General features: G+C 35.1%; 1 protein-coding gene across 2 annotated transcripts; it reads left to right on the forward strand.

Annotated features, from left to right (window-relative positions):
- The first annotated feature begins 226 nt into the window (after positions 1 to 226).
- Positions 227 to 27865, forward strand: LOC134750545 (chaperonin GroEL 1-like). Of its 2 annotated transcripts, none has more exons than XM_063685743.1 (5): positions 227 to 374; positions 14439 to 14599; positions 21733 to 21932; positions 23373 to 23587; positions 27607 to 27865. In XM_063685743.1, exons 1-5 carry the CDS (start codon positions 315 to 317, stop codon positions 27799 to 27801), a joined length of 831 nt encoding a protein of 276 aa, XP_063541813.1. In that variant the 5' UTR covers positions 227 to 314; the 3' UTR covers positions 27802 to 27865. The 2 variants fall into 2 exon arrangements, with proteins under 2 accessions (XP_063541813.1, XP_063541814.1); XM_063685744.1 differs by lacking the exon at positions 27607 to 27865 and adding an exon at positions 26244 to 26487.
- The last annotated feature ends 24 nt before the right edge of the window (positions 27866 to 27889 follow it).

Here is a 27889-nt window from a genome sequence, read left to right on the forward strand (position 1 = left end):
CGGCAACAGAAATACATCATCTGTGAAAATTTTAACTGTCTAGCTATCACGGTCCATGAGATACAGCCTGGTGACAGACGGACAGACAGACAAACAGACAGCGAAGTCTTAGTAATAGGGTCCCGTTTTTACCCTTTGGGTACGGAACCCTAAAATTGTGTTGGGAAGAATAAATTTATTATTTATAAATGTAACGCTCCGAGCCCCACTGCTGACCGCGCCTACATATATAAGTGCACATGCATGCACGCTTGCATTTGCGTTGCTTCGTGCCAACCTTCCGTGCGTGCACTGTGTTGTGAAGTGAATAAACAATGAAGGCGTTTCTGGTGACCATCCTCCTTGTCGGGATCGTGAAGAGTGAGAAGCATGAGGTGAGGTGGTTTTTGTGTTGTTTGAAGTATCATCTCAGTGTGAACAGGATAAAATCGGCGGTCTAGTGTGCGTGATCTGTGACAATCGTAATGCCCGAACGGTGACTGATCTTTTTTTGGCCCAAAAATTGTTGTCAATTTTATTTACTTTGCATAGTTAGTTGTTGATAATTTCAATAAAAGTTAGCGTGGGTATATCAAAACCAAAGGAAAATATTTTGAAGAGAATGGCTTTTGTTTCGGTTATATGGTTGTAGATTAAATTTTTTATGAAATTTTGTAAATGCCATCCTGTATACGCATACATACATGTTTAGACCAGTATTTAAAATATAGTAGTTACGTCACTAACGTATAGTATGACCATAGAGTAACTTATACTAGAGCGGTACTGTCATAGTAAATTTTGTAACCCCAGTAAATTCACTGCCATCTTTCGACACACTTTAAAACTAAAAATGAAGATTTATAAAAATACGATAAAATGTATTTAAATATGGATAAATGATTTTTTTTATTTGCATTAATTATTTTTATGATTTTGACCCATGTTCTTTCACTGATATGCGTTAAAATTGTTAAATAACAAACGAAACCGTCAACGCCATCTATACGACAGTAGGCCAAAGCTAGTAGCGCCCTCTGAACGAGAATCAAATTTTCTTGATTTTCGAGGCACGTTTTTTCCTTAGACTGTATCCATCTATTACGGAGTTATATCTATCTTTGGTATGACAAATAGCAGCAGCCTAGAAAGCAGAAGGTCCCGGGATCGAATCCTGATAAGAGCATTTATTTGTGTATTCACCACAAAATTAAATAATAATTCATGACCACCCTATGGATGTTTTCTATGTTTTTAATACTGTATAATTATTTCAGTGCCTAATTAAAAACACAAAACTAAATCTTCTATATTTTTAATTTAATAAGTGTCCAGCTAAAATGTATTCTTAGAAGTTAACTTGTTAAGTAAGATAGTTTTACTATATCTACAAAAGGTACTTGAAAATATTGGTTTACGAGGATAGAAAATGAAACGTAATTTTATCTAGTAGAATTAATGAATATTTCCGCAGTAAATTTAAGTTTACCTGAAACAAATTCTCCATGGAACCATAATAATTGTTTACAGAAGGTAATTGCTTGGACGGCACTCGTCTACTGTTAATTTGTATAATATTTTCAAGATTAAGTGGAATCGAAATTTATTATGTACAAAATAACAAAATGGACATCTCAGTTACAAAACATTCTTAATATCCATAAATTACAAAGAATGTAGAGGTGACACAGTTTATATGTAAAATTAGAATGGCGAAGCTTGCCCCAAAATTAAATAGTGCTATGTATGTACAGATCGGGTCAAAAATACATTGACAAAATTACATAGTGTTATGTATGTACAGATTGGGCCAAAAATACGTTGACAAAAGTTTTTTTAGGGATATTTTTCTTATTTTCTCTCGAGCGACTTTCGTGCTACCGTAAATAGGATTACTTTTACTTATAAGTCTGTGCTCGTGTGACTTGTATGTCTTTTATGAGAATAAATATCTATAAACCTAAACCTATTTACAGGTTTTTTTACAAAATGTCATTAAAACGTATTACCTCGAAATATAAAATTAAATGTATTACCTCGAAATATTCTCTTTTAGCTTTGATAAACAAACGCAAATGTTTGTTAAAATTATCAAGAATGTGCCGCAGTAAAAAATCTATATCAATATATTTTTGGGCTATCTTGTATACTGTAGTGTTGTCCGCGTGTAACTCCACTAGAGCTGCAATGGCTGCTTAACATCAGTCGGGCCGTAAAAATTAAAAATACGTTAAATGTAGGGTTATGGCAATTTTTCCGTGTTAAATCTACGAGTTAGATACTCTAGATAATTAGACACCCTATAGGTTATAGGCTCGTAGCACATTAGGATCGGTTTTGATATTGTTGTTCTATTTTCGTTTTTCGTCAATGTTGATAAAATTTGGTGTATATATAGTTTTTAGTTCTGTGATTTCATTATGTATCCTAAAAAGTCTTCTACTGAGATACGAAAAAGTTTGGTATATTCGTTGCTCAACAGAAAATTATATAGCTACATTTATTTCCGGTCAAGTAGTGATTTCGTATTTATTCCGCCCAAAATGAGTGTCTTATATGTTTTACGCTCTCTTGTAAAATTTGGTCTGAAGCACTTACTGGGTTTTGATCTAGGACAGCGTGTAGGTTTTTTCGTCCCTATTGTGACCGTACGTTTATATTTTGTTCCATTTGTATGCGACGTCGAAATCACAAAAACGTCTCATTAGTGTACCAATGATTGCATTCCTTTCATAGTGGCTTTTAATATGGTATTGAAGAAAGAAAGTAAAAATATTTATTTGTAGTAAAACACTTTATATTTTTATTTTATTAGATTTCAAAAAAAAAAATTCAAGCCAGCCAATGTAACAAAATATAAACGTACGGTCACAATAGGGACGAATAAACCTACCCACTGTCCTAGATCAAAACCCAGTAAGTGCTTCAGACCAAATTTTACAAGAGAGCGTAAAAACATAAAATGTGTCAGTCTCAAAAGATTTTTACATCTCTTTCACAATAATATGCGAGTACGAGTGAGATGCATGGAAAGTAAGTTACGCACACGCTAGCGAATATGTCAGTGACAAACTAGGGGTAGACGTACAGAATAACTGACACGCGTAGGTAGTAACATGTAATCGTAATGATGCCCGATATATATCCCGCTAATTGGGACATTGCTAACACAAGAGTAAACCGTTACATTTCAACAATTACAGCGAAAACATCATTTCTACTTATTTCCCAGAGAAACATCATATCATAAGGAATCTCGTAATTTCACGAATTGTTAAAATCACAGTTAATGTTTCTTAATCAGATCGTTAAGGAATACCGCAAGTTAACGTGATACATTCTATGCATGGATTGAGATGACAGTAACGTCAAATATATGTACGCAATTTGCTCCTTATTCCAATGCGTTAAAGTGCAAACGTGTTCAGATATCTTTGACGTTGCTTATACGGAAATTAGAAGTAAAAACGGATAAAGATTCTTAAAGAACTCGTACTGTTAGTACGTTTTGTTATGAGCACCTTTTGGTTTTCATCTGAGCTAGATTATATTTTAACCAGAGACATGTAAATATAATAGACTTAGAGACGCATTCTCTCACTTAATTTTTATTGAAGGATAGGACGAAGCTAAACGGTCTGGGAGAACCTAAAGTGGTTTATTGTTCTATTAATTCCTTATATTAAATCACTTAATAACGGGTCTATTGCGAATTTATTTACCCCGATAGATCCGTTTTTAAATGTGATTTAATATGTGTTCAAAGCGCGAAAATTTTAAATGTTATATTAATTCCTTACCCTGAAATAAATAGTCCATTTTGATCCAAGTGTCCGTAGTAAATATAATGGGTCACAAAGTTCACTTCAATCCTACATGATTTATTTTTCGGAGAAAAGCTCAATGGACACTTTTGTAAGAAAATATTATAGAATTTCCCAGAACAAAACCAATACTCCTTACCCATTAACCATGGATAGTTACAACAGTCTAAGGGCCGATATATATGGACTGCAACCCGACTGCAATTTGTATAGGAACTGCACGACGACGGCACGCCAACTGCAACGTCGGCGTGCAGTTCCGCTGTCGGCTTGCAGTCCGTCTGTCCCCTTTGTATAATAAAACACAGCTTTTAAAAGACCTTTTAAAAGCTCGAAGGACCAAAAAAGCTGTATGTATAATAAAACACAGCTTTTAAAAGCCTTTTTAAAAGCTCGAAGGACCACAAAAGCTGTATGTATAATAAAACACAGCTTTTAAAAGATGCGAAACATATATTAGTTTTAAGAGTAAAAATTACATGGTGGTCAATTCATCATTGTTATGGAAAGACAGCTGTTTTTAGTGTTGTCACATTAAAACTAAATAAGTTTTTGGCAAAAATTTAATTTTTGTACAAGCTTTTATCGTTGACTGTACTTCTCTTCCCACAGACAACTAATACTCATCGCGATAATTCTAAAAACCCCAAACACAATTAGGTTGCGTTGTTTTATCACAGAGTTCCTATGACAACCTCCTGTCTCCATCAACAGATCAGCTCGATGGTACCATATTATTGCATTGTCACCCGACTTACATATGTATGCAAATTTTCAGCTTCATCGGAAACCGGGAAGTGGGTCAAATTTAACTTGCAAGATTTGACCCTTACAAACATGTTACATACATATTACATACATACTTACATAGGTACATTGCAAGTTAAATAAAAGCTTGTAATAAAAAGTGTGGCCAGTTTGAGACATAATTATGTTAAATATATTATTGAACACCCTTAGTTCCGTATATTTTGCTAGATTCAGTAACCTATGCGTAGCACCGTTGCGCATTAAATAGTGCTACGATATAATGCAAAGGTCTAACTGATATAACTTACAGTTAACATCAATAGTAGTTGATGGAACCAAAAGTATCGGCCGACTTGGAATACTTTTCTATTTTTTATTATTATAAAAAGGTAGGTAAGCATTTGACCGCAATCTTACCTGATGATAAGTGCCGATGCAGTCTAGGATGGAACATGCTTACCTAGATGTTTATTCACTCTCAATTTAGAAAGATCCAAGTTATAGTGGACTGGGAATAGATTTGCAGGAAGTGAATTCCACTCCTTAGCCGTTCGCATGATAAAGCTGGATGCATAGTTAGTACGAATCAGTGGCAGAGTAACGACGTAAGGGTGAAACGCAAGTCCTCGTCTAGTCCCACGGTGGCAGAACGGAGATGGGGGATTAGATTATGTAAACCCATCGCACACTCACCGAAATGTATCTTGTAGAACATAGACTTTCCTAAATAGAGATATTATGCTCAATAGTTCTAGAAATAAAGTCATATCGCTTCTTATTCAGCTATCAAGCAATTGTAGGTAGATATTTTTGACGCGTAGCCTGATCCGTTACTTTTGATACTGACTATATTATATTATCATAAAAACATTATTTAATAGCCTAGTTCTCAATAAACCGAAATAAATGTCATACGAAGGAAAACCAGCTCATGTTTCTAGCTCTGGACACTGGAAGCCTTGGTTATTTTTTCCTTTGTGTATGACATTTATTTTGTTTAAATAATAGTGTGTCTAGTTGTCTACGTGAAATAACACAAAAAAATTCATAGAAACTAATTTTTTTAAAGAACTAGTTCTCATTTTTCACTTCAGTCTAAAGAGATTGTAATTATGAGTAGAAATAACATAAAAAGATCCCATATTTGAAAAATAATACGAGTGCAGTAGTGTGTAATTTTAAATGGCCCACCTAATAATTATGACACAATTGTTTAAATTCGATAAATAACGAAAAACAGGACAATGTACACTGCAAAAACTAAAAAGTTTGACAGTCATTATTATTTATAAGTCTGTTATCTTAACGAAGGAATAATGCTGACCGATCCATCGAGTTTTTTCAATAACTGACGGAGCAGTTTTCGCTCGGAGAGATTTTTCATAAATGCCATGATTGGCATAACTGTAATTGCGATTTGAGATGAGGTCATTTTTCTTTCATACGTACAATAAATCGATGCTCTAATTGATTTTCGGGGCCTTCGAGCAACAGACGGGGGCTTCCGACACGTCGGTAGGGAGGAGCCCAAGTGATATCTTACCGTACAAATCGTTCTTCCAATTTTCGCGGGGGAAAAAATTATAAGAATATATAAATAATATAAGAAAAATATGGACCATGTTGTCTGAAATAAATGCATTTTATTTATTTTATATACTGTTGATGATGACGGTATATAATTTAATTTATGTAGAAATGTAAAGATTCTCATTGAGCTTTGTCATTTCGCTTCTACTTGGAAGTCGTTTTTGCTCCTCTATTATACATTTGATTTTACATAATTACTCATATGTATGCGTATTATGGGAAAAGGAAACCGAAAGTTTGCTGTGATATGTTCCGAGTATAGCAAATAAATTTAATAAATTAGCTCCATGCATGAATTTATTTTATTTTTGGATTCATAATTTATAACGTTGGCACACCGGAAATGATAAAAATACTTTTGTAAACCTTAACATTATTTTATTAAAAAATATTTAAAATGTTGAAAATTTTTGAGCGGTTGAAACGGTCATAATTTTTGGCGCGAATTCGACAGAGCGTGATGACGTCACACGTTGGGCGGCCCAACTGACGTTTGCTACTAATGACACTAATCTGTCGAACGCGTGACGTCACGTGGCGTTTCGAGCGTTTCGCTCACTAGCTTTTCGCGGGCAAATTTTTGTACTTTTTATTTATAATTTTAAGTAATTAAATGGTAATTTAAAACGGAAATGCATTTGTAACATGATATAACGGTAACAAACATCCGAATAAAACATATTTCGTTCAAATATAAACATATATATATATTCATGCATGAGGCTAATTTTGAATCTATCGTATTTTTTGTAACCAGTGTGTAACCGACATACGATAAATAAATAATAAATAGCAGTAAATTTTATTTTCATCTCTCCTATTCGGAAATTTCACGTTTCATAGGCTGATAGCTGGGTGGAAAATTTAATTTCACACCCTAGGGTGGAAAATATTTTCTTTAAATTTGTACTTCGAGCAACGGCTAACAGCCATATAATATATTATCCGCATTTTCAGACTAAGTATTATCGAAATTGAATGTCAATTGCAATTTATTATAAAAACATATTTGGTAATAAATCAATATAAATGACGATAAATGTTTAAAATATCATCATTATATTACATTCATTCATTCAGTATCACTTTTTTAAGGCGCGTATATACATTAAAACCGTTTCTGACACATTCCAATTAAGGATCGGATTGTCTATGGTTTTAGATTTTTTCCGATCATAATGTAAATGGCGCCAATTCCAGTCCCTAAATCTCTTAACCGTCAAAAGAAATATACCTATAGTGAATCTACATTAAATAATTAAATAATTATTGCGTCGTTCAAGGAGAGGTTAAAGAAGCTGTGGTTATCTGATTGACTAATGTGCCTATATTTGTATTGTATGTTGCTTTATATTTTTCTACTTCTTTCCAATTTTTAGTGTATTTTCCCCATTCCTTTTTGTGTAATATATTATATGTTTATCCTATTAATTTTGTATGTATTTATATCCTTTATCTTTCTGGTACCTTGTTGTACATTTTGCTACATTTGTCACCCTCTTTTCACTTTCTCCTCTCATCTACTCAAAGGTTAACTGGAAGAGATCCCTCATAGGGATAAGTTGGCCTTTGTACATCTTATTATTTGTACCATGTAATTTTTTATGTGTATATTTGTACAATAAAGAGTTTACTACTACTACTACTACTTATACGGTTTAAGGGCTTATTACACTGCTAAATTTAGTGACAAACAAGAGGGACAAGACGAGACGAGTGTAATAAACTCTTTAGACTTACTTTGTTTACAATTCGTGTGTTTGACTTTCCACATAGTCGAAATGAAAATAGTGTTTAACTCGAGTAAAAATAACCATCTCACCATGGAGACTATATAAAGGAGCCAAATCTCTATGTATGAAAAGTGTCCATCAAAAAACAGTAATTAGGCGGCGCCACCATACACCGAAATACTACCAAAAACAACCTACGTAATTTGGTCGGGTTATTTGTTGCCTTATATGGTTCATGTTATAGTCATGTCCCAGAGCCTAACTAGCGCCACCGGAGAGATTAGGAACTATTATTTAAAGCTGAAAGCGGTCACTTTTGCAACAATTCTGCCATAAGAGATTGGCATCCTTTCTATACCATCCATCCATACATCTCACCCTTGAACTATCACTTCGTCCGAGCGCCAGAATATCTCGGGTGGTATGGTTCCCTTTCCACCCTTGAATAACAATCTACTATTTACATTGCTAGATTTATTGAAAGAGCAACAAAAGTAACTTAGCTAATGTAATATTATTCGAGATAATATATAGCCCTCCATAAATCAGTTTTGCTCCCGTGAAAAAAACTTTTGTATTTTTTTGTTTAATCAATAAATTGTAAATTGGAACCTCGACGAAAAATGAATTAAGTATAGCCGCGTTTTAAAATCAAACTACAATTTTGATTAACATTTTTTTGTCGGCCGTAGTTTCACATACCTACACGAATTTGAATCTTGCCCTGAGTTGGGGATTGTTATTTCTAAAATAAAATAATTACAATTTTTCTAGTAGCTATTTTTTCGTAGAAATAACTTTCAGAATATACCACATGTTTTAAATATTTGCTTTCGTGTTTTACAACCCGATAACCTTATATTTTCTTTTATTAAAATCACAAACTATTTCGTTCGTTTGTTTGTCCTGCACCTACGTTTGCAGGTTTGCACCTACCTACCTTAAAAAAATGCAGACAAAATGTACCGCAAATCATTATGGTGTAGGTACCTATTCTTAGGACTTTATTATTAATAAGATTTTCGTTAAGAAATTTATTTTTATACCAGCTTTTATCGCTGACTGTACTTTTATTTCCACCGGCAACTAATACTCAGCGATGCAATTTGTAATGAAAACAATTTTGAGCATTAGTTGCTTGCAAATGATTTTATTTTTTATAATAGGCTAAATTTCCTTGACTCTACATACACTATAAGATTAATTAGCAACAAAGCTTACATTTTAGCAAACATTGTCCTTTGTAGGCGACCTGAACTGTTTTTATAATAAATGTGACTCAATGGCGCTTCGGTCGAGTGTGGCCGAAAACTGAATATTCGATATTCGGCTTAAACCACTATTTGGGGCATATCTTTATTTTAAAGTTAGTTTTCATATTTTATAATACCTATTCACAAAAAAACCGCATAACCTTCTCATAATAAAAAAGTTTTTGACCCATTTTCGCGCTTTAGATACCACTAAGAATTGTCGAGATCGGTTATGGCCAAAGCAAAAACGATTCATTTCTGTGTTAATCTCAGTATCAAAGTGTACACATGTTTTTACCGAATATTCAGCGCTTCGGCCGAGATTGTGGCCGAATATTAGATTTTGGCTATATGTCTCGAATAGCCAGAAACTTTACTTCAAAGTCCGTTTATTTTATGATATCCACAGAAAAGCCACATAACGTTAACTTATATAGGTAGTAAAAAAAGTCTTTGACCCATTCTCTCGCTTCAGATACCTCTAAGAAATGTCGAGATCAAAATATGGACAAAAAAAAAGTTGCCTTTCTGTGTTAAACTCAGAATCAACGTTACCTTGTCAACAATTGACAATCACACTCTCACATTTCCCTGACCTATTAACTCGTGTAATTAACGCTTTCGTGTAAGTGTCGGGTGCCGAGGAAAGTCGGTTCACGCTTCACTGGGGGCGCTGGGAAAACGGTCAAGAGCGGGATTTTATACGTCAAATATATCTTGCACCTTACTACTTTGCAATGCGGCGGAAAATGATAATGAAATGAAATGAAAGCATTTATTTCGGATACAAATAATCCATATTATGTTAGTAATAACTTATATTACGTGTGGTGTGTATGTCAAAATGTACCTAAGTTTGAATTTGCCTCTAGGTTATTGGAAGGATTCTGATAAGGGAGGTAGGAATCTATTGAGCTATAAATTGTTTCATAGTATACAATAGAAACACGATCGTATAATATGTGAAGTGGAATCAAAGGATAAGTTTTAAAAATATCTGAATTTTTTATTTGTTAAAAAGTCGGTATCTGACCTGTTTCTAACAGTTACCTTTACTATTGTACAACTAATATATAATAGGTGCGGTTTAAGAAGAATTTCCTCCCGCGTACGCTTCGGCTGTGGAATGAGCTCCCTGCCGAGATTTTCCCGAGGGGCTACAGTATGGGGTTCTTCAAAAGAGGAGTGTACAGGTTTTTAAAGGGTCGGCAACGCGCGTGTAATATCTCCGGTGTTGCAGGCGTCCATAGGCTACGGTAACTGCTTACCATCAGGCGGGTCGTATGCTTGATTGCCACCGACGTGATATAAAAAAAAATAGGTACAAAACTATGGGAACCAGTTTTTTTTTTTTTTCATGAGTAATTAATAAACATGAATATAATATTAATATAGGTATAATACGAGTAGTACGGGTTAATTTCAAACCTCGTACGAAAACTTTACACGAAAACCCGCGTTGTAATTCAGATCATTAATCTAATGACTTCGTTTTAGAAAACTGTGACATCGCCAATTTCAACTTGACCGGCCTTTTTTATTGGGTCAAGCCGAGCACAGCAAACGAACGGTTATCCAAAATGGGAAATTAGTTGCAACTTTGTATTCGTATCAAACTTATTTTTATTATTATTCACAACGGCGGGACTTAATCGCGTAAAATAAGTTTTAAATTTACCTCCGACGTTTCGAGGACGGCGTTGTCCCCGTGGTCTCGGAGAAGACTGGCTAAAGTTGACATCAGCATCTTCTTAAAACTTATTTTACGCGATTAAGTCCCGCCGTAATGAATAATGAGTAAAAATCGTGAATAATGAATAAAACTTATTTTCTTGTAATATTGAAGCAACTTTTACTGGAGGTCAATTCTAACTTACATTGTGACATCAAAATGATATCAAAATGATGTACATTCGTACTTCTCCGTACACGTGTTGGCGTGAGCGAGACGCACGAACGACTGACATCATTTATACTAGTCATGATTACAACAAGGTCGGGGATGTTATTATTATTTAAAGGAATAGAGCCTAATCCTTTAGACTTTCTTTCCTACAAATACTTCGTCATATTGTTAATCACTTTTCCTAAGTCGCTGAATAATTTTCAGCATTTTAACGCACAAATAACACGCAATATCCAAAAAATACACCACGTACAATATCGACACATCACTTTGACAGCAATTAACAGATGTTGCCAGTTGAAGAAATTAGTTACAATAATTTTTCGCAATATGGCGAAGTTCTTTATTTTCTTGTTCTGGCTTTAACTTTCTGTACCAGATTTCCGACAGTTAGGTAGCCGATAGACGATTAAAGCCTGACCAGTAATATATGATCATTGTCAAGAGGGCGATGTTCATTCTCATGTATAGGGTGACAGTTCAGTATAGTATGAAAAAATTAGTTCCAGTGAAATTCCGCAACATGGCGCGTGATCATATATCCCTGGTCAGGCTTTACTTTCGTATTTATAATATCAGTCAGGTGGCTGTAACGCAGATTTGTGATATGCAAGATTAAAACTACGAAATCTGCTGCTATTAGTCTGTGATCAGCTGACTCAGCGCTTCAATAATGACAGCGCAGGCTCTATCCAGGGCATCTTTAGCCTTAAAACAAAACGGGCCTTCTTTTGTTAAACTTACTTAACTGATGATCATACATAAAGTTTGTCAAAGGACTCTCTTCACAAGAAATGAAAGTCATGTAACTGATACGACCCACATTTAGCAAGCAGAAAAATTTCGTTTCCAATTTCATAAAGACTCTTTGATGTGTCAGTTGCGAGAGAGCTCTGTGACATCTGCGACAAAGCTCTATCTCGAAAAATAAAATTTACTCACATGAAACTATGAAGGCCTATTATTTCCTTTAGCGTTACGCCACGCAACAAAAAGATCTCATATTAAAATATTCAAAGGGATCCTGGATCATGTTCTATAAGAATATTTCTGTTTAATTCAAACATGATTATTATTCACGTCATATCATAATTATCTTCTTCTTTCTCCCATTTACTTGGGGTCGGCCCTCTGAATATGTTGTCGCCATTTGGCTCTGTCGAAGTAGGTTGCTGGTATTTTTTGCGATTTCTTCTCTAGGTTTCTCCACCAGGTGGCTTTTGGGCGTCCTGGTAGTTGTTTGCCTGTGTCAATTTCTAGTGCAATTTTTACCGGGTGATCTTTTTCTCGACGCATTACATGCCCGTACCATCGGAGTTGGCTTTCATGGAGTTTGTCTGGAATTGGGGTGACTTTGAAACTGCCTCTAACATATTCATTTCTAATTTTATCTAGCCTCGTGACGCCGCCTGCCCATCTGAGCATTTTCATATCATATCATAACTATCATTGGACAATATTAAAAAAAAACTTTTTCCTAATTTTGTACGAAATTTTATTAGGGATTCTACGTCCATAGTACCTAATGGTTTAAGCGACACAAATAAATATTTTCTTTAATTAAAATAAATATTTAATAATTTTAATTACAGAAAAGTACAGTTATTTTTTTTAATTCTTCTAGTATATCTTTTAATTTTAGTTTAATTAAGAATTAGTTTAATTTTTATTTAGTTATTCCTGTTTCGAATTTTTGTATTCTCCTACTGTATCCTGTTCAATAAAAGAACTTTTTACCCATGTATATTTCAATAATTCGATATGATATTAGGTGTTCAACTGTAATAATTTAGTCTTATAAATGTATTATACTACTAGTTGTATAATACATTGTAATTAACTTTCATGGCGCATTAGATTTACACTGTAATGTCATGTAAGCGTGTTTTCAATAAATAAATAAATAAAAATGATAAATGCAACATATGTAGGTACTACCACATATCAAATATTATAAGTGTTTCGTTTTTCAAAACAAAGTTTTGCACGAAACACTAAAAATAGCATGATAAACAGAATAAGGAACATTCGCAGCATTTCTAGTAAAGTTAAGAAACATTCTGAATTTTCATATTTAATAACTTGAGCAATAAATCCTTTAAGATGAAAATATAATATCAACTTACAAGTATGGTAAACATCTGTGTGGAAATCGTTTTTTTTTAATACTACGTCGGTGGCAAACAAGCATACGGCCCGCCTGATGTTAAGCAGTCTCCGTAGCCTATGTACGCCTGCAACTCCAAAGGAGTTACATGCGCGTTGCCGACCCTAACACTCCTCTCCCTCGTTGAGCTCTGGCAACCTTACTCACCGGCAGGAACACAACACTATGAGTAGGGTCTAGTGTTATTTGGCTGCGGTTTTCTGTAAGGTGGAGGTACTTCCCCAGTTGGGCTCTGCTCTAGATCTGGAATGACATCCGCTCAATCTGCCTTCTATATTAATTAGGTACATATAATATTTTATTAACCTTCAATTATACAAGTAAAATGCTTTAGATCTTTGATTTGAAATCCTTGTTATATACATTAAAAGGCTAATTAGTTTACAATAAGACGAAATATCCTTATTGAGTAAAATGGAGGTTCATCGTTTTAATTATCTCCACTGTAAAAAAAATCCCCTTTAATTTAGAACCATCTCGTTCCTCTTACGAAATATACAGGAAAATCCGCTTAATCTAAAATATCTTCATATATTTCTTCACTCATCTAATTTCTGAAACGCAGGCCAATTTTGATTTAAAAATTTGTTAAACTCGTATCAAAACAATATTGTTTTGTTACTTCTTGTCAGTCGTTCACGTTGATCGTTCTCCGCGCACCGAGGTGATCAATCGCATCATTAGGTATTTTAGGTTTATATGTAGAATATCGAATGCAGTGTCGATACAAACCCGATAGGGTTTCACGGCACTTTTCTGTCTGATGTAATGTAAGATTTTAATATAGAATATAAAAAAAAAATGTTATTAAGTCTTTATCTATCTATTATATCTATATGTAAATCATGCACTAGTACCCATAACATAAGCCTTATTGAGCTTTCAGGGGGACTAGGTTTATTTGTGTAATATTGTCCCGTAATATTTATTAATTTATTACAATAGAAACTTGTGAAATTATCTTTCATCTTTATTTCAGCATTAAAAAGAACTACGCAGAAGTAAGCTTGTGGTTCCAAATCGGGCACTTTTTGCGTAAAATTTTAAAGTAAATTATAAGTATTGACCATGCTACATTACATAATTGCATTGTTATTAACAATTAAAGAGTCTGATAAAACAGCACGCTTAGTTCTGCGGAGTACTTCCCAATGCTAAAAAAATGGAACCGGCCTCACGGCCAAATGTCTCGTTTTAATGACAGTTAAATTAATTCCTTCCTTCATTATATTCCAGGCAGAGCCGACAGAAGAATCCCTGAAACGCGGGCTGAGCCACAAATGCGGTGCGCGGGAACCTACGCCATGTATCGCTATAGAGCTGGTCGGCTACGTTGACCGCATGTTGCGGACAGCCTCCATCCAGCTCAGCGATGACGTCATGATTGTAGATGAGAGGTGAGCCAACTTGTTCCAGACTACAAAAGTACAACCGGCCTCGAGCATGTTCGTCATAAGAAGCTGAACGGGGACTATTAATACCATGTAATACCTACCTATATTTAGCAAAAACGACGTTCAAATTCTTGGTTGTCTGCCGAATTATCCTAAATTAATTTCATACTCCAAGATCGAACCCACATAAAATAGATCATTAAATAATTTCACGGTTTAGACTCACTTGGTTTACTCGCGAGTGACTAAAACAAGTGTCTAAACCGTGAAATTATTTAATGTTAGTATGTCTCACAACAGTTTAAATTCGACTAAAATAGATATTATATTCTCTTCTTTAATGTTTCCGAATTTTTCTTAATCAACAATTTAATGTTCTTTACTCATTTAAAAATCCTTGACAAAAATTATAGCGAGCTATTAAGAACCCATAATAAAGCTGATCTACTAATGTATCACCAATCCTTAACTAAAAACCGCAAGTCGGTTAACCCATTTTCGAGGTAAATAGGAACATTCGTTTATACAAACACATCATTACAGAAACGAACAATCTCTCACCCTAAACGGATTATTTATGCCCGCTATTTGTTACGTTGGGTGTGTAAATGTAAATCACTGGGTTCTGGCCAGTAAGTTATATATCCTTTTTGATCCCTCCTGCTCGGAATCACAATGTTCACTACACATATCGTTTATCCTCCTAAGGCCCAAGGTCCTACCTATAGTACTTTTTCAGTTCGATGAAATTTAAATCATATTCAATCGGAACAGTCGCTTTTGCTGTTTCGTTCAATTTTCAAACTGCAAAATCAACTCTATTCCATACACAATAGGTTCAAATTTCAGTGGCAAATTTAATTGGCTGGGACTTCGGTTATTATGTAGTCGGCAACAATAACGCCTTTCTCAACCTAGTAAGTTTCAGGTTCCAAGTTTTTTTAAACGTTTATTAACGTTTATTCGGATGAACGTTCGTTCAAAATGGATGTCGTAGGCCGTCCAAAATATATGCGGTGAAAAACTTCACATTTAATCCCGCAACAATTAAAATTTTATAGTTTAATCATTAAACATGTTCATTAAAACACACATTTTTCAACAATGAGTAGAACAAATTTTATATTAAAGTAAAAAATGGAAAAAGTTACACTTAGTTAAGTTAGTTGGAAGTGTAACTTTTTCCATTTTTTTCCTTTAATATAAAATTTGGAGTATCGCTCGCAGACGTATCTGCATGTAAAAAAATTGAATGAGTAGAACAGCCCTCAACAGCATTATATTTGTTCCCTGTTAATGAACTACCCCGCTAGACCTTTGTGTGGGAGCATCAATCTTGTCAGAAAAACATCATAAATATATGTACATGTTTCCATCTTATTTCATTGGAATAAAGTGCAATATTGGATACATATTATTGACGTAGACGGTACACAATACCTCCGGAGAACTGGGTTATCGCTGATCGAGAGTGGAAGTCTATTGAGAAACACAACAATACACAACCTTCCGGAATTACATATTTTGACAAATTATCCCAATCCCAGACTGTGTTCATTAAGCTCGGCCGAATTACACCTTTTCATACAAACGTACGAAACTAGTTCGCTCTCATTTTAAAACTACGTGTTGGATTGTAATGAAACTTTCCACATACATGAGGTATATCTAGGTTTGTAATTAGTTTATATAGCTCCAGTTTATAAAACAAACGAAATAGAGCAAAAACAAATTTTGTATGAAAAACTTAAATTAACTGTATTTTTTTAACTATGGTATCTGAAGCTACATAAACTAATTACAGATATAGACATACCTTCTCCTATTGTACAAATTGTATAATGTTGTAGTATAAAGTTTCAGAGCCACCTAGCTAGTCGTTTTTGTATGGAGAAGCGAGCTTGCCGGGGACCCTTAAAGTCAATAGAAGACAATTAGTTTTTCGGAATTTGTGCGTTAATAAGTCAACGTAACCACTGACTTTTAGTGAAGAAGAAATCAAAATTTGTGATGAACCTGGCAACATTTTCACTTTATATTTACCTATGGAAGGTAGATATTTACCAATAAGTCTTTTCTAATTTTCTAATCCGAACAAAGTATAGTTTTCTCTTGTGATTCTATTTTATAACACAATGATATATACATTTTATTTTTATTTTTTTTTATTTAGCTGTATATACAATTTATATATTGTAATAATGTGGTACGTCCCACAATAAAAAAGGAAAAATATATTAACATTTAAATGATATATTTATCAAATTATCACACCACTTTATTTTACCAATAAGATAAGATATATTTATTTGCAAAAATGTAGTGGTAAACATAGTTGGACAGTGGGTAATTTTAAGTGCGTACATTTTACTTAAAGAAGCATGCAAACATTCCTTATAATATATTGTAGGTTGCGAGAAAATGTACCTAAATTTATCTTAAACTTAAACTTATTTCTGATTGTGTGAACTCTCAAAAACGTTCTACTTTATATCCTTAAAAATACATATAAAAATGATAAGCGTAACGTGAGAAAAATGAGATGATCTGATATTGAAAATTGAATAAAAATAAACCAAGTACTTACACTCATATTTCGCATTGTTGATTTTACAAATGTAGGCAATAGGATTTAACCAATCCAATCCTTTTGCAAAAGTAAATATTGAACACGAAATATCAATACCCAAAATTGCGTATTCTACGAATAATACCGGAATCCGTATGAATCACGTCATTTGTGACCGCGAACGGCAGCTAAATTTAAATTTTTATATACCACTAATTTTTGCCAGCGACCTCGTCTGATTGGAATAAGTATGATTGACAAAAACTAACCTATATTCATTTCCAGGCCTTAAATTATCTCCATACAAAATTTTATCTAAATCGGTTCAGCGGTTTAAGGGTGAAGAGGTAATAGATAAACATACAGACAGGCAGAGTTACTTTTGCATTTATAAATTACTAGCTTTTGCCCGTGACTTCGTCTGCGTGGAATTAGTTCGAGCCAGGTTCCAGCAGTTAGAGTAAGTACAGCGCCTTTATAAAATCTAATGGCAATTATATTTGAGCATAATATCCTTAATTGCTGACACCAATTAACAGGCAATTCATTGATATTCTCATTTTCACCCCCTTGTTCACCCTCTTTAGGGATTACTTCCGACATAAAAATTATCCCATGTCCTTCCCAGGGACTTAATCTATCTCTATGCCAAATTTAAACTAAATCCGTTCAGCGGTTTAAGCGTGAAGATGTAACAGACAGACAGAAAGGCAGACAGACAGACACACTTTCGCATTTATAATATTATAATATTTATATTATAGTATATATAGTATAGTAATTTAAATGGTCATTTTTGTTGTTTTGGTTTTAGAAATTAATCTTTCGATTTTAAATTTTTATTTGTACAAATTATTTGCTTTAACCTAGGGAAGAGCGGTGCCTCCCGACACAGGCAATTTTTTGCTTACCGGGCGGCTCCATCACCTAAATCATGGCAATTTTTGTTTAAAACAAATAAAGATTTTTGTATTTTGTATTTTTTTTTTTGTATTTTTGTATATATAGTATGGATAGTGTAATAAGGATCAATCGAAAGATTATATAGTGATAGAACCAGAATCCAATAAACTTTGTTTAGGTAGGTAATATAAATTGTTTCTAATATACATTTCATTTGTTTTTGGTAATTTTGAATACTATCTTGTAAAAGAGATGCCAGACAGTCATCTACATATTTTTTTAAAACAATTATATTTTTTCCCTACCTATTTCTAAATAGTAATTAATACCTGTTCCGGTAGTTAGCTAAGAAAATGGCGGGTAGGTATATTCAATATTCTCATGAGCCAAATGTTCGAACATATTCTGGTATGTAAGATGTAAACCGTTAGCTTATCTACACGAATACAAAACTAGACAAGTTATTATAAGGTCCCATTTCAAAGGAGGAATTCCTTGCTTAACTGATTTCTAATTTTCTACTTGTATTATGCTTCGCTTTGAACCTTAGAGTACTTATTATACAATTGCTTGCCAAGTCGATCGCTTTCAAGAACCAGTCTAGATATCGTTCGGATTCAGACTGCGTGTTGCGGCGCGATTTTTCTGCCGCAAATGTCAAAAATCAGTCGGCAGTAAATGCTACGCCGAGATACTGCAGCAGTAAGTAATTCTATCGATTGTATTTTTGTAAGAAACGTCAAAGAAAGGTATATTTTTTAATTTTATCAAGACGTTTATATTTTTGTCCACTTCGTCGGTTAAAAACTTTCAATCTATTTTTACCTTTTTCTTTGGGATTCAATAGCAAGACTTTTCATAGTACTTACTTACTGCTGTGGCGCGACGACCCGAAGTGGATCTTGGCCTCCGACACTAATGACCGCCATGCTACTCTGTCCAAAGCCGTTTCTGTCCAGTCGACGGCGCCGAGTTCGCTGAGGTCTTTCTGCACTTCGTCTCTCCAGCGGTACCTAGGGCGCTAGTAGCTTTACGAAATTTGGTGAATTATGAAATTTCAATGTCTTTCATTTAATGGTTTAGGCGATGCGTTGTTTGTCATTATTTTAGTCACGGAACTATTTAGTTGTTTACTTGTATATGGAAGATGCGTGAGTCTCACGGGAATTTTCTAGTTGAAGTAACATAAGTATTCGACTTACGAGGTAATGCCGCCAGAATTTTTGGCACATTTGGTCCGGGTGATTATCAGAGTGGGGGATGATATTGTATTTGTTATTAAGTTTGGTGTAGGTAATAGGTAGACATTTGACGAAACCTGTTGTGGATGTATGTTTTGTAGTTACTGTGATTTGACGAAGCGTGTTGCGGATGCTTTTTTTTTCGCTGGATGACATTGACGAAACCTGCGTTGTGGATTTTGCCTGTATTGAAAATATTGAGTTAGTACATACATACATACATATAATCACGCCTATTTCCCGGAGGGGTAGGCAGAGACCACGGATTTCCACTTGCTACGATCCTGACATACCTCTTTCGCTTCCTTCACTTTCATAACATTCCTCATACTCGCTCGCCGGTTTAGGGTGCTCTTGACCTGGCCTTTCTTCAGGATTTCCCCGATCTGATCAGAGAAAGTCCGCCGAGGTCTGCCCCTTCCAACTCCCGTTTCTACCTCTCCCATATATACTCTCTTTGTTAGCCTTCTTTCACTCATTCTTTCCACGTGTCCAAACCATCTCAACATACCTTTCTCAATTTTTGTCACTACATCTTCGCTCAGTCCACACTTTTCCCTTATCACACTGTTCCTAATTCTATCTTGTAATCTCACACCACACACACTTCTCAACGCTCTCATTTCCACTGCATTCACTTGGCTCTGATGCCTCTTCTGCCATACCCAACTTTCGCTACCATACATAAGTGTAGGCACCAGCACCCCTCTATGCACAGCCAAACGTGCCTTTTGCGACACCTTCTGGCTGCTCATAAAAGCGTTAAGTGCCCCATTCACGCGATTTCCAGCACTCACTCTCCTTTCAATATCTTTATCATGCTTACCGTCCCTAGTGAATAATGTTCCCAGATACACAAACTATTACACTTGTTCTACTCTTTCTTGACCAATCAAAATTCCACAGTTTGTCATATATTCCTCCTTTTCAAATACCATAACTTTCGTCTTACTTACATTTATTTTCATTCCTTTCCTTTCAAAAGATCCATGCATTCTAGTTACCATCTAGTCTTCACCCGATGACGCTAGCAATACCAGGTCATCAGCGTAAAGAAGACATTTGACGGGTAGCCCACTCATTCTCAGCCCACATTCATCATTTCTCAAATCATGCAAACTACTGTCCATGAACAGATTAAACAGCCACGGTGACGCTACACATCCCTGCCTAACACCCTTTTCGATGCTAAACCACTCAGTGTACGACCCGTTTACTCTAGTTTACTTTACTTTAGTTAGTAATTATGCATTAATTAATAATTCGACTTTACCTATGTTCATGTAACCAATTGAGAATTCAGCTTGAAGTTTGCTGATGTAGACATTCTGGAACGTCGCTTTGTAGTTTAGTGATGTATTCAAAGCGTAGTAGCTGTGATTAAACCTTTAAAATGTACAGAATGGACAATTTAAAGGTAATTTACTCAGACACCGAAAACCCATCACAACAATACAAGTATGTACCAATACAAGTTGGCCAAATTTAAATGCTTTTAAAGAAAAATAAACATTTTTTTTAACAATATTTCCTCTCCTTCGTTACCTGGGTGCTACTAAATTATACTCAAATTCAGAGTTGGCTAAAATGTTATAATACATATTATCGTGTTCATGTTAACCAAGACCGTATTTTTCACTTATTTTATATGAAGACAGAGTGTGTATTAAAACTTTCAGTTATGTACACGTTACAAATAACGTGCCAGCCATTTCTCAAATACTTTCCCTTAACATCTTATTTATTACCATGACGTCAAAGAAAAATGGACCGTATATTTTACCATTAAAATTCAAATTTCATGTTTAAAAAATTACATTTTGGAGTTTTCAAAGGGTGGCGATACAAGCGCAATTTATTTTCGGCTTCGTTAAAAGTTTAGCATTTTTTCACCCAATTATAACAGTTAGCTTGTTGATTAATGGTTTCCGTGCAAAGAAATACATTAGTTCCAAGAACGTGAAAGGTTTAATTTGTACGAATTTAGGCAATAATTACTAGGGCTTGAGCTGCGTAGTATATGCATGTATTTAGTTAAAAAGTACATGTTTAGTTAATTAAAGTGTACTTGACTTGCCACTTAGTTTTCACAGGTTATGATTTTCAAAAAGTTCGTTGCAAATTTTTGTCAATATTAATGCAAATATCGTACGATTGAACGACATATTAAAAAAAAAAACATTATTAATATTAAATAGGTTAAAAATCTAATTGAATCAAATCAAAATTTTCTATATTAATTTTATAGAAAATTTTATAAATACTATAAAAATTGGCATCAATTTCAACACGCCGAAATTGGATAGCTGTAAAACTATCATCAAATTGTCGAACCATTACTCTAATTTCACGAGCCCACTGGATTTACTTTAAAATACTCATTACCGGTCCAAATATTTAACATTCTTGATTTTCTTTCCCAGCAACGGAGCGGCGGCTGAAGCGCCAGTAAAGTCAGAGACCCTAGCCCGCGCTGGGACCTCCCTGGAAGACCAGGCACAGCAGCTCATCATGGATAAGCTGTGGAACTTCGCCACCACGCGGTCCCTCCGGTACAGGCTGCTTGAGAACGCGGACCTCGTCGTGTCCGGGGCTCAGGAGAAGGACGGCAGCTTTGGAGTCGGTGAGTTCATTTTATAATAAACACCTTTGGGAACCCTACTCTACTCACAGACGTTTATATGAAATGCCAATCAAAACTTAATAAATAATGTCTGAAACCCGACTCATTAACTTAATAGCGACTCATTCTTGATTTGACGATAAACGATAAAAGATTGTTATCTTGGCTACAGCCACAGGCTTGACCACTATAGCACGTCATAAACGAATCTTTCATCAACATTATACTTAAGTATTATTATCCAGTACCAGGAGGCTCACCAAATGGGGTAAAATGGGGCAGTGAATTAAGTTTCACGAGTAAGATAATGCTCCCATGTGACATGGTTCTTTCGTCAACTCCCTGAGAGACCAGGCCCAGAAGCTATGGAGTCGGTGAGTTGACTTCAATCAGTTTTGATGTTGGCAGTTCAACCGATCTTCTTCAACTCAAGGAAATTGGTCTCAGGAAGTGCCAATAAATTAATAGGCCCTCAGTTTATGGCGGGACCCAGCGTACAATGTTTTAACATTATTCTCCAATATTATGAACTTTTATTTATAAACTCACTAAGTCCTAAATTAAAAAACAATACTCACTGAGCTTCTGGGTCTCAGGAGGATAAATACAAAGTTTACACTGTACGAAGAAAAAAATCCTACCTAGTAGCAACTAGCAACCAATAGCAACACTCCTAACTGTTTATCGGTGTACATTTTTTCAAAAGGCATAAGGTCCATCGATGTACAGTTAACAATGTGGGCGATGGTACCATTTAGGAACATGGTATAACATGTCATAATATCACAGTGTAATGAATATAAAAATCGCTAGATCATTGTTACTCACGCTGACCAGGTACAAAGTACTATAAAAATCAAATTCCTTGAGCATCGTCCACACTCGTACCTATGTTGCCATACGTCAGAATTGTTCCTGAAATGTCAGGATTTTTTTGTCTACTGTCAGGATTGCGGAGGACCTGCGCGATTGTGAGGGTTTAGCCGATAGACCCGAACTTTCTAGAAATTTCAACTAAACACTAGAAGCTAAAAAAGAAGACAATTTTTAGCTTCTAGTGTTTAGTTGAAATTTCTAAAAAGTTAAAAAGAAAGAAGAAAAAAGCTAGAGAGTTGGACGGGAAAGGGAAGGTTATGATGTAGCTTCAGCATATGGTGACGAGTTATGGGGCTGTAGGTGGCCGAAAGGTTTTGGAATGATCGTCCAGGGAATGTCAGAACAGAATTTTTAGGGTGATAGGACTTTTGTCAGGATTTTAAATTTTTTCATATTGCAACGCTGCTCCTACCTGGCAATAGTAAACCTTATTGAAAAGCTGTGAGTCCGATGACTATTAGTAGAGACTCTAAGCTACTTACAAATAAATATACGGTGCTGTCACGTGGCAATGAAGACCAATTTTATGAACCATTTACTGACATTAACTTCTGTTATTTCCAGGAGTAGCCCTAAAGTCCCCCAAGGTCTTCGAGAGCGGCCGCAGCCGTAACAAAAACATGGGTCCGATCCTCGCCGCGGCGGCCATGAAGTTCGGTCTGCTCGGCGCTCTGACCTTCAAGGGCCTGACTCTGATGGTCGGGAAGGCCCTCCTCATCTCGAAGATTGCGCTGCTGCTGGCTACCATCATTGGGCTCAAGAAACTGTTCTCTCCTCAGGTGATAAAAAAATAACCAGATTCATAAAGTAAGGACGCTAAGTACGAAGAGAAAAATTTCGTACATTGACCCGGCTGTTTCTATCTCTATTACACGATCATGATTACGTTGCTGTCTCGCTCGCACAGTGGTATTGACTCCCGGCATCATGGGCGGGACAGCAATAGAATTATGCGCGTGCGATAGAGATAAAAATGTAGTACTTAGTGCTTAGTATCCTTACTTTACCTATATGATTTTAATTATGATCCCTAGATGGGATGGTCCAAAGGTATGGTATAACTAATCTTGAGCTTTTTGTTTTGCTTTTCATTACGACTTCCCAATCTTTTTCACTTGCGTCATCCATCAGGTTTGTTAGGAACATTATAACATAGAACATCATTAATTTTTCTTTGGCTGGCATTCTGATAATATCCATGTACGTCTGTTCTTATTACTTTGCTCCCTCTAGCTACTTATACATAGATAAAAAAGTTTTTAAACGAGTTTAAAAATTATTAATGATAAATAAATAAATAATAATAAATAAATATTATAGAACATTCTTACACAGATTGACTAAATCCCACGCCTAAGGAGGCTTGTGTTATGGGTACTTCAGACAACGATAATATACATAATATACAAATAATTAAATACATAGAAAACACCCATGACTCAGGAACAAATATTTGTGCTCATCACACAAATAAATGCCCTTACCGGGATTCGAAACCAGGACCATCGGCTTCACAGGCAGGGTCACTACCCACTAGGCCAGACCGGTCGTCAATGATAAAACTTTACCATACTTCCCATAAAACATAATTATTAGTAATAAGTTAGTATAGCCAATGATGAAATGAGCACTAAGTTTACTTATGTTCTCTCTGGTAATATCAGAACATTACACTTATATAAGTAATATACTTATAAAATAAAATAAAAGTAATATAGCACTCACATGTATTCACTGCCTCCTCGTGATCTCAATATAAACAGAGAACGGGACTTAATCGCGTATTTAAGGACGTTTCGAGGTCTTAAATACGCAATTAAGTCCCGTTTTACAATTTAATAATGTGTAGAAATCGTGAAAGTTTAAATCAGTGGTAAACAGAGAAATCCTATAATTCTCACAGTTAGTCATCGATAAACCAGATAAACTTAATAATACTTATTTATGGCATTTATGCATAGTTTTGAGTAAATTGTAAGTCTTGAAAATCTCTCCACGTACGTGCCTGAATATACATCGTAGTAAGGCGATATAATCGTGTAATTATATTAAACATTGAATGTAATTCTTGGGTAGCAAATGTTATATCCCAGTAAAGTTAGTTGAGAACATTTACAGTTTCTTCTTCTAATTCAAGTCTCCTTGTAAAGGTTTTTGTATCACATACTTTCGTTTTATACTGGCCAGACTTACCAGAATAAGCAAGTATATGAGTAATTTGGCTTTGTTACTTATTTATTTGTTATGAAACGATCTGTTATATAAGAAAGCTAGTTTTCTTTCCGTGTGTACATTGTCCCTAAAACATAATTTATTTTTACAAGAGCTTACCCTGGGGATACCCTGACTCCTTATTAGACTTCAATGTTATTTGTTCTGTATCAATGGGCAAATAACAGAACCAATTTATTTTATTCACAAAAGAGGTCTTTTGAAATAATTGGCTGAAAACAATCTGCAATGTATTAATATTTGTTTGAAGTGTACCTAGTTCTGGTTTTATTCGCATAACAAATATAATTTTTCGTTCGATCCTTTGTGATATTATTTACGTTTGTTTTAAGGAACATTAATGGTGTACCTTTTTCCAAAAACAAAAGTGACTTTGTAAAGCTAAATTGTCTTTCTATGTCTCCAGTATCAATGTCTAAGTCGGCCTGTTTTGCTTTTTTTGATATGTTGTTTTTATTAAGAGTTGGAGCACTTCGTCTTCAATTATTCGCAAAAATAGCCAAATTTACTAGGCCGTAAAGAGAAGCATGGTATTCAAAACTGACATCAATTGGTCCAAAAAGCAAAACAGTCCGACACAAATAATTTCATTACCAGTTAGATCTCAAAATTTCGTTACGTTTGGTTAAGTTTTGGAGGAGAAAACATTCGAGTAGGTACGAAACCTCGTTTTTTGAGATTTTTACGCAGGATTTTTCGCCTAACCTGTCGTTGTCCTCCGCACTACATCATGTTTTTTTATTCCGTAGAATAAAATGACTTTTCATGTGGTACTAAGAAATGTCATGTCTTACACATGAAACGTCATTTTAGTCTTCGGAATAAAAAACAGACTATAGTTTAAGGAGCCGCTTCTGTTTTCGAGACGAGTATATTTACCTAAAATACATAAATCTCAGCTTCCATATCTTTTAAGACCGCAGCAGTAATGCAGCTGTAGTTGCCATCCGAATGTCACCTTTAGAGTGACTCCACGCCTTTTGAGCGACGGCGTTAGTCATCGCTATGGAAAATAGCGTCGCTGCGCAGTTGCGCCAACGTTTGCGTCGCGCAGCAGCCATAGAGTAGTCTAGACGCCAACGCTCGGGAGACGCTAGTGTGGGGTGACCCTTACGCTACCATATTTTTTTTTTCTGAAATAAAATCTTTTTTTTTTTAATTTAATCAGATTTGAAAGGAAATAAAAGTTCAAACACTTTCCAGGCTATCATCAAAAAGGACTAAGTCACGGTGCATAAGACCTGATGGAGGCGGACAACGGAGCTTACCTCATCCCTGTCAAAATACCAAAAATAATATGGGAATACACATCGAACAGTAACATACCCTACATACATACATACACATACATACACATATCTGCCTGCCTGTAAAAAAATCAACGCAGAACGGAAATGTAAGAGTTTTTCCCTTTGACCGCCAAAGACGTCAGCTGACGAGCGCGGGTACAGCCTTGCAACCTTGTTGCTTTCCGATAAGGTTCACGATAACGCGCCGCACACGATAGACGTGGCCTTCAAAGGAAAAACTACAGATAAATTCACCATAGTAAAGTATAGTATGCGGTCTATCTACTGAGCTCGTTCACTTACCTGTACTGACAATGGCATTCTGTTAAACAAAAGCCATTATTTCTTTTGTGCCTGAGCGCGTGGCCTTTGTGCCTGATCGCGTGGCTATTGTGTGGGAGCCTCAGGCACAAAGGCCACGCGCTCAGGCACAAAAGACATAATGGCTTTTGTTTAACATAATGCCATTGTTAGTACGTAAGTGAACGAGCTCAGTAGAGATAGCGTTAACTATAATAGTCGAATCAGAATCGGGTTAAATAAACTAAAGTTAGTACAGTTATAAACGAAATCCAAGATGTTATGTTCGATATGTATTTTGAAAACTTGATAATTATATTTAAGAACACAATTATATAAATGTAAATAACACTAATTTATTAAACTGTACTAACTTGTACAAAAGCTTATTTCGCATTTATGAAACAAACTAGGTATTTGTTCTTATATTAATAATTTATTAATTATGTACTAACAATTATTTATTATTTATTGAATTAAATGAATCGATTGCTATTGTATGCTTCATTTACACCCAAATCCTTGCTAATCCCTAACATACCTAATAACTATAGCTTTAGTAATACTGCCATAAAACGATAGATAACTTAATATGTATTCTTAAATAGATACGCTACTCTAAAATAACATTTTCTTTTTTGTAGCCGTCTCCGATCAAGCGACACTAATAATTGTGCCTCATTGTAACCAATATCATATATAATATATTGTATTGCAGAACTTCGTGCTGCCCAATATACATAACAATTCAATTCATACCGTGTTTCAATAGAATTTCAGACTTCATTGAAACACACAAATTAGCATTTTATCTCTTAAAATTTTCGAGCACATTAAATTCAATCCAATTAAAGACATAACTAGATTCAAACTTTCTTAACTATGATTTCGTATGGTTGGCGGTACGCGCATATAATAACTGTCAATTCCATTGCGTTCATCCATTTGCCAAAATAACGACGCCCTTGTGTTGACAGGCGATCGATGCGCAGAGAACAATTCATGGTGGCAATGGTGGCATTGGTGGTATTGGTGGCAGTGGTGGCATTGGTGGCATTGGTGGCATTGGAGGCATTGGAGGCAGTGGTGGCATTGGCGGCTTTCGAAGAGGGGTGCAGTTTGTTATGCAGATGTTTCGTGTAGCCGTCAATGTCTTTCAATGGATAGGTTGACGATGCTTACAAATGTATAATAAGAAATTATTGTTAAATATTTGCAAGAGGAGCTAAATAAAACGTCGGCAACAATTTATGCCAGGAT

The sequence above is a fragment of the Cydia strobilella genome, chromosome 20 (genome assembly GCF_947568885.1).
Source record: "Cydia strobilella chromosome 20, ilCydStro3.1, whole genome shotgun sequence".
Taxonomy (NCBI): domain Eukaryota; kingdom Metazoa; phylum Arthropoda; class Insecta; order Lepidoptera; family Tortricidae; genus Cydia; species Cydia strobilella.

Coding starts and splice junctions, on each gene's coding strand:
- LOC134750545 (XM_063685743.1), top strand. CDS start 315: ATGAAGGCGTTTCTGGTGACCATCCTCCTTGTCGGGATCGTGAAGAGT. Junction 21,933..23,372: donor GGACGGCAGCTTTGGAGTCG/GTGAGTTCATTT, acceptor TGTTATTTCCAG/GAGTAGCCCTAAAGTCCCCC. Junction 23,588..27,606: donor AGAAACTGTTCTCTCCTCAG/GTGATAAAAAAA, acceptor TTGTGTTGACAG/GCGATCGATGCGCAGAGAAC.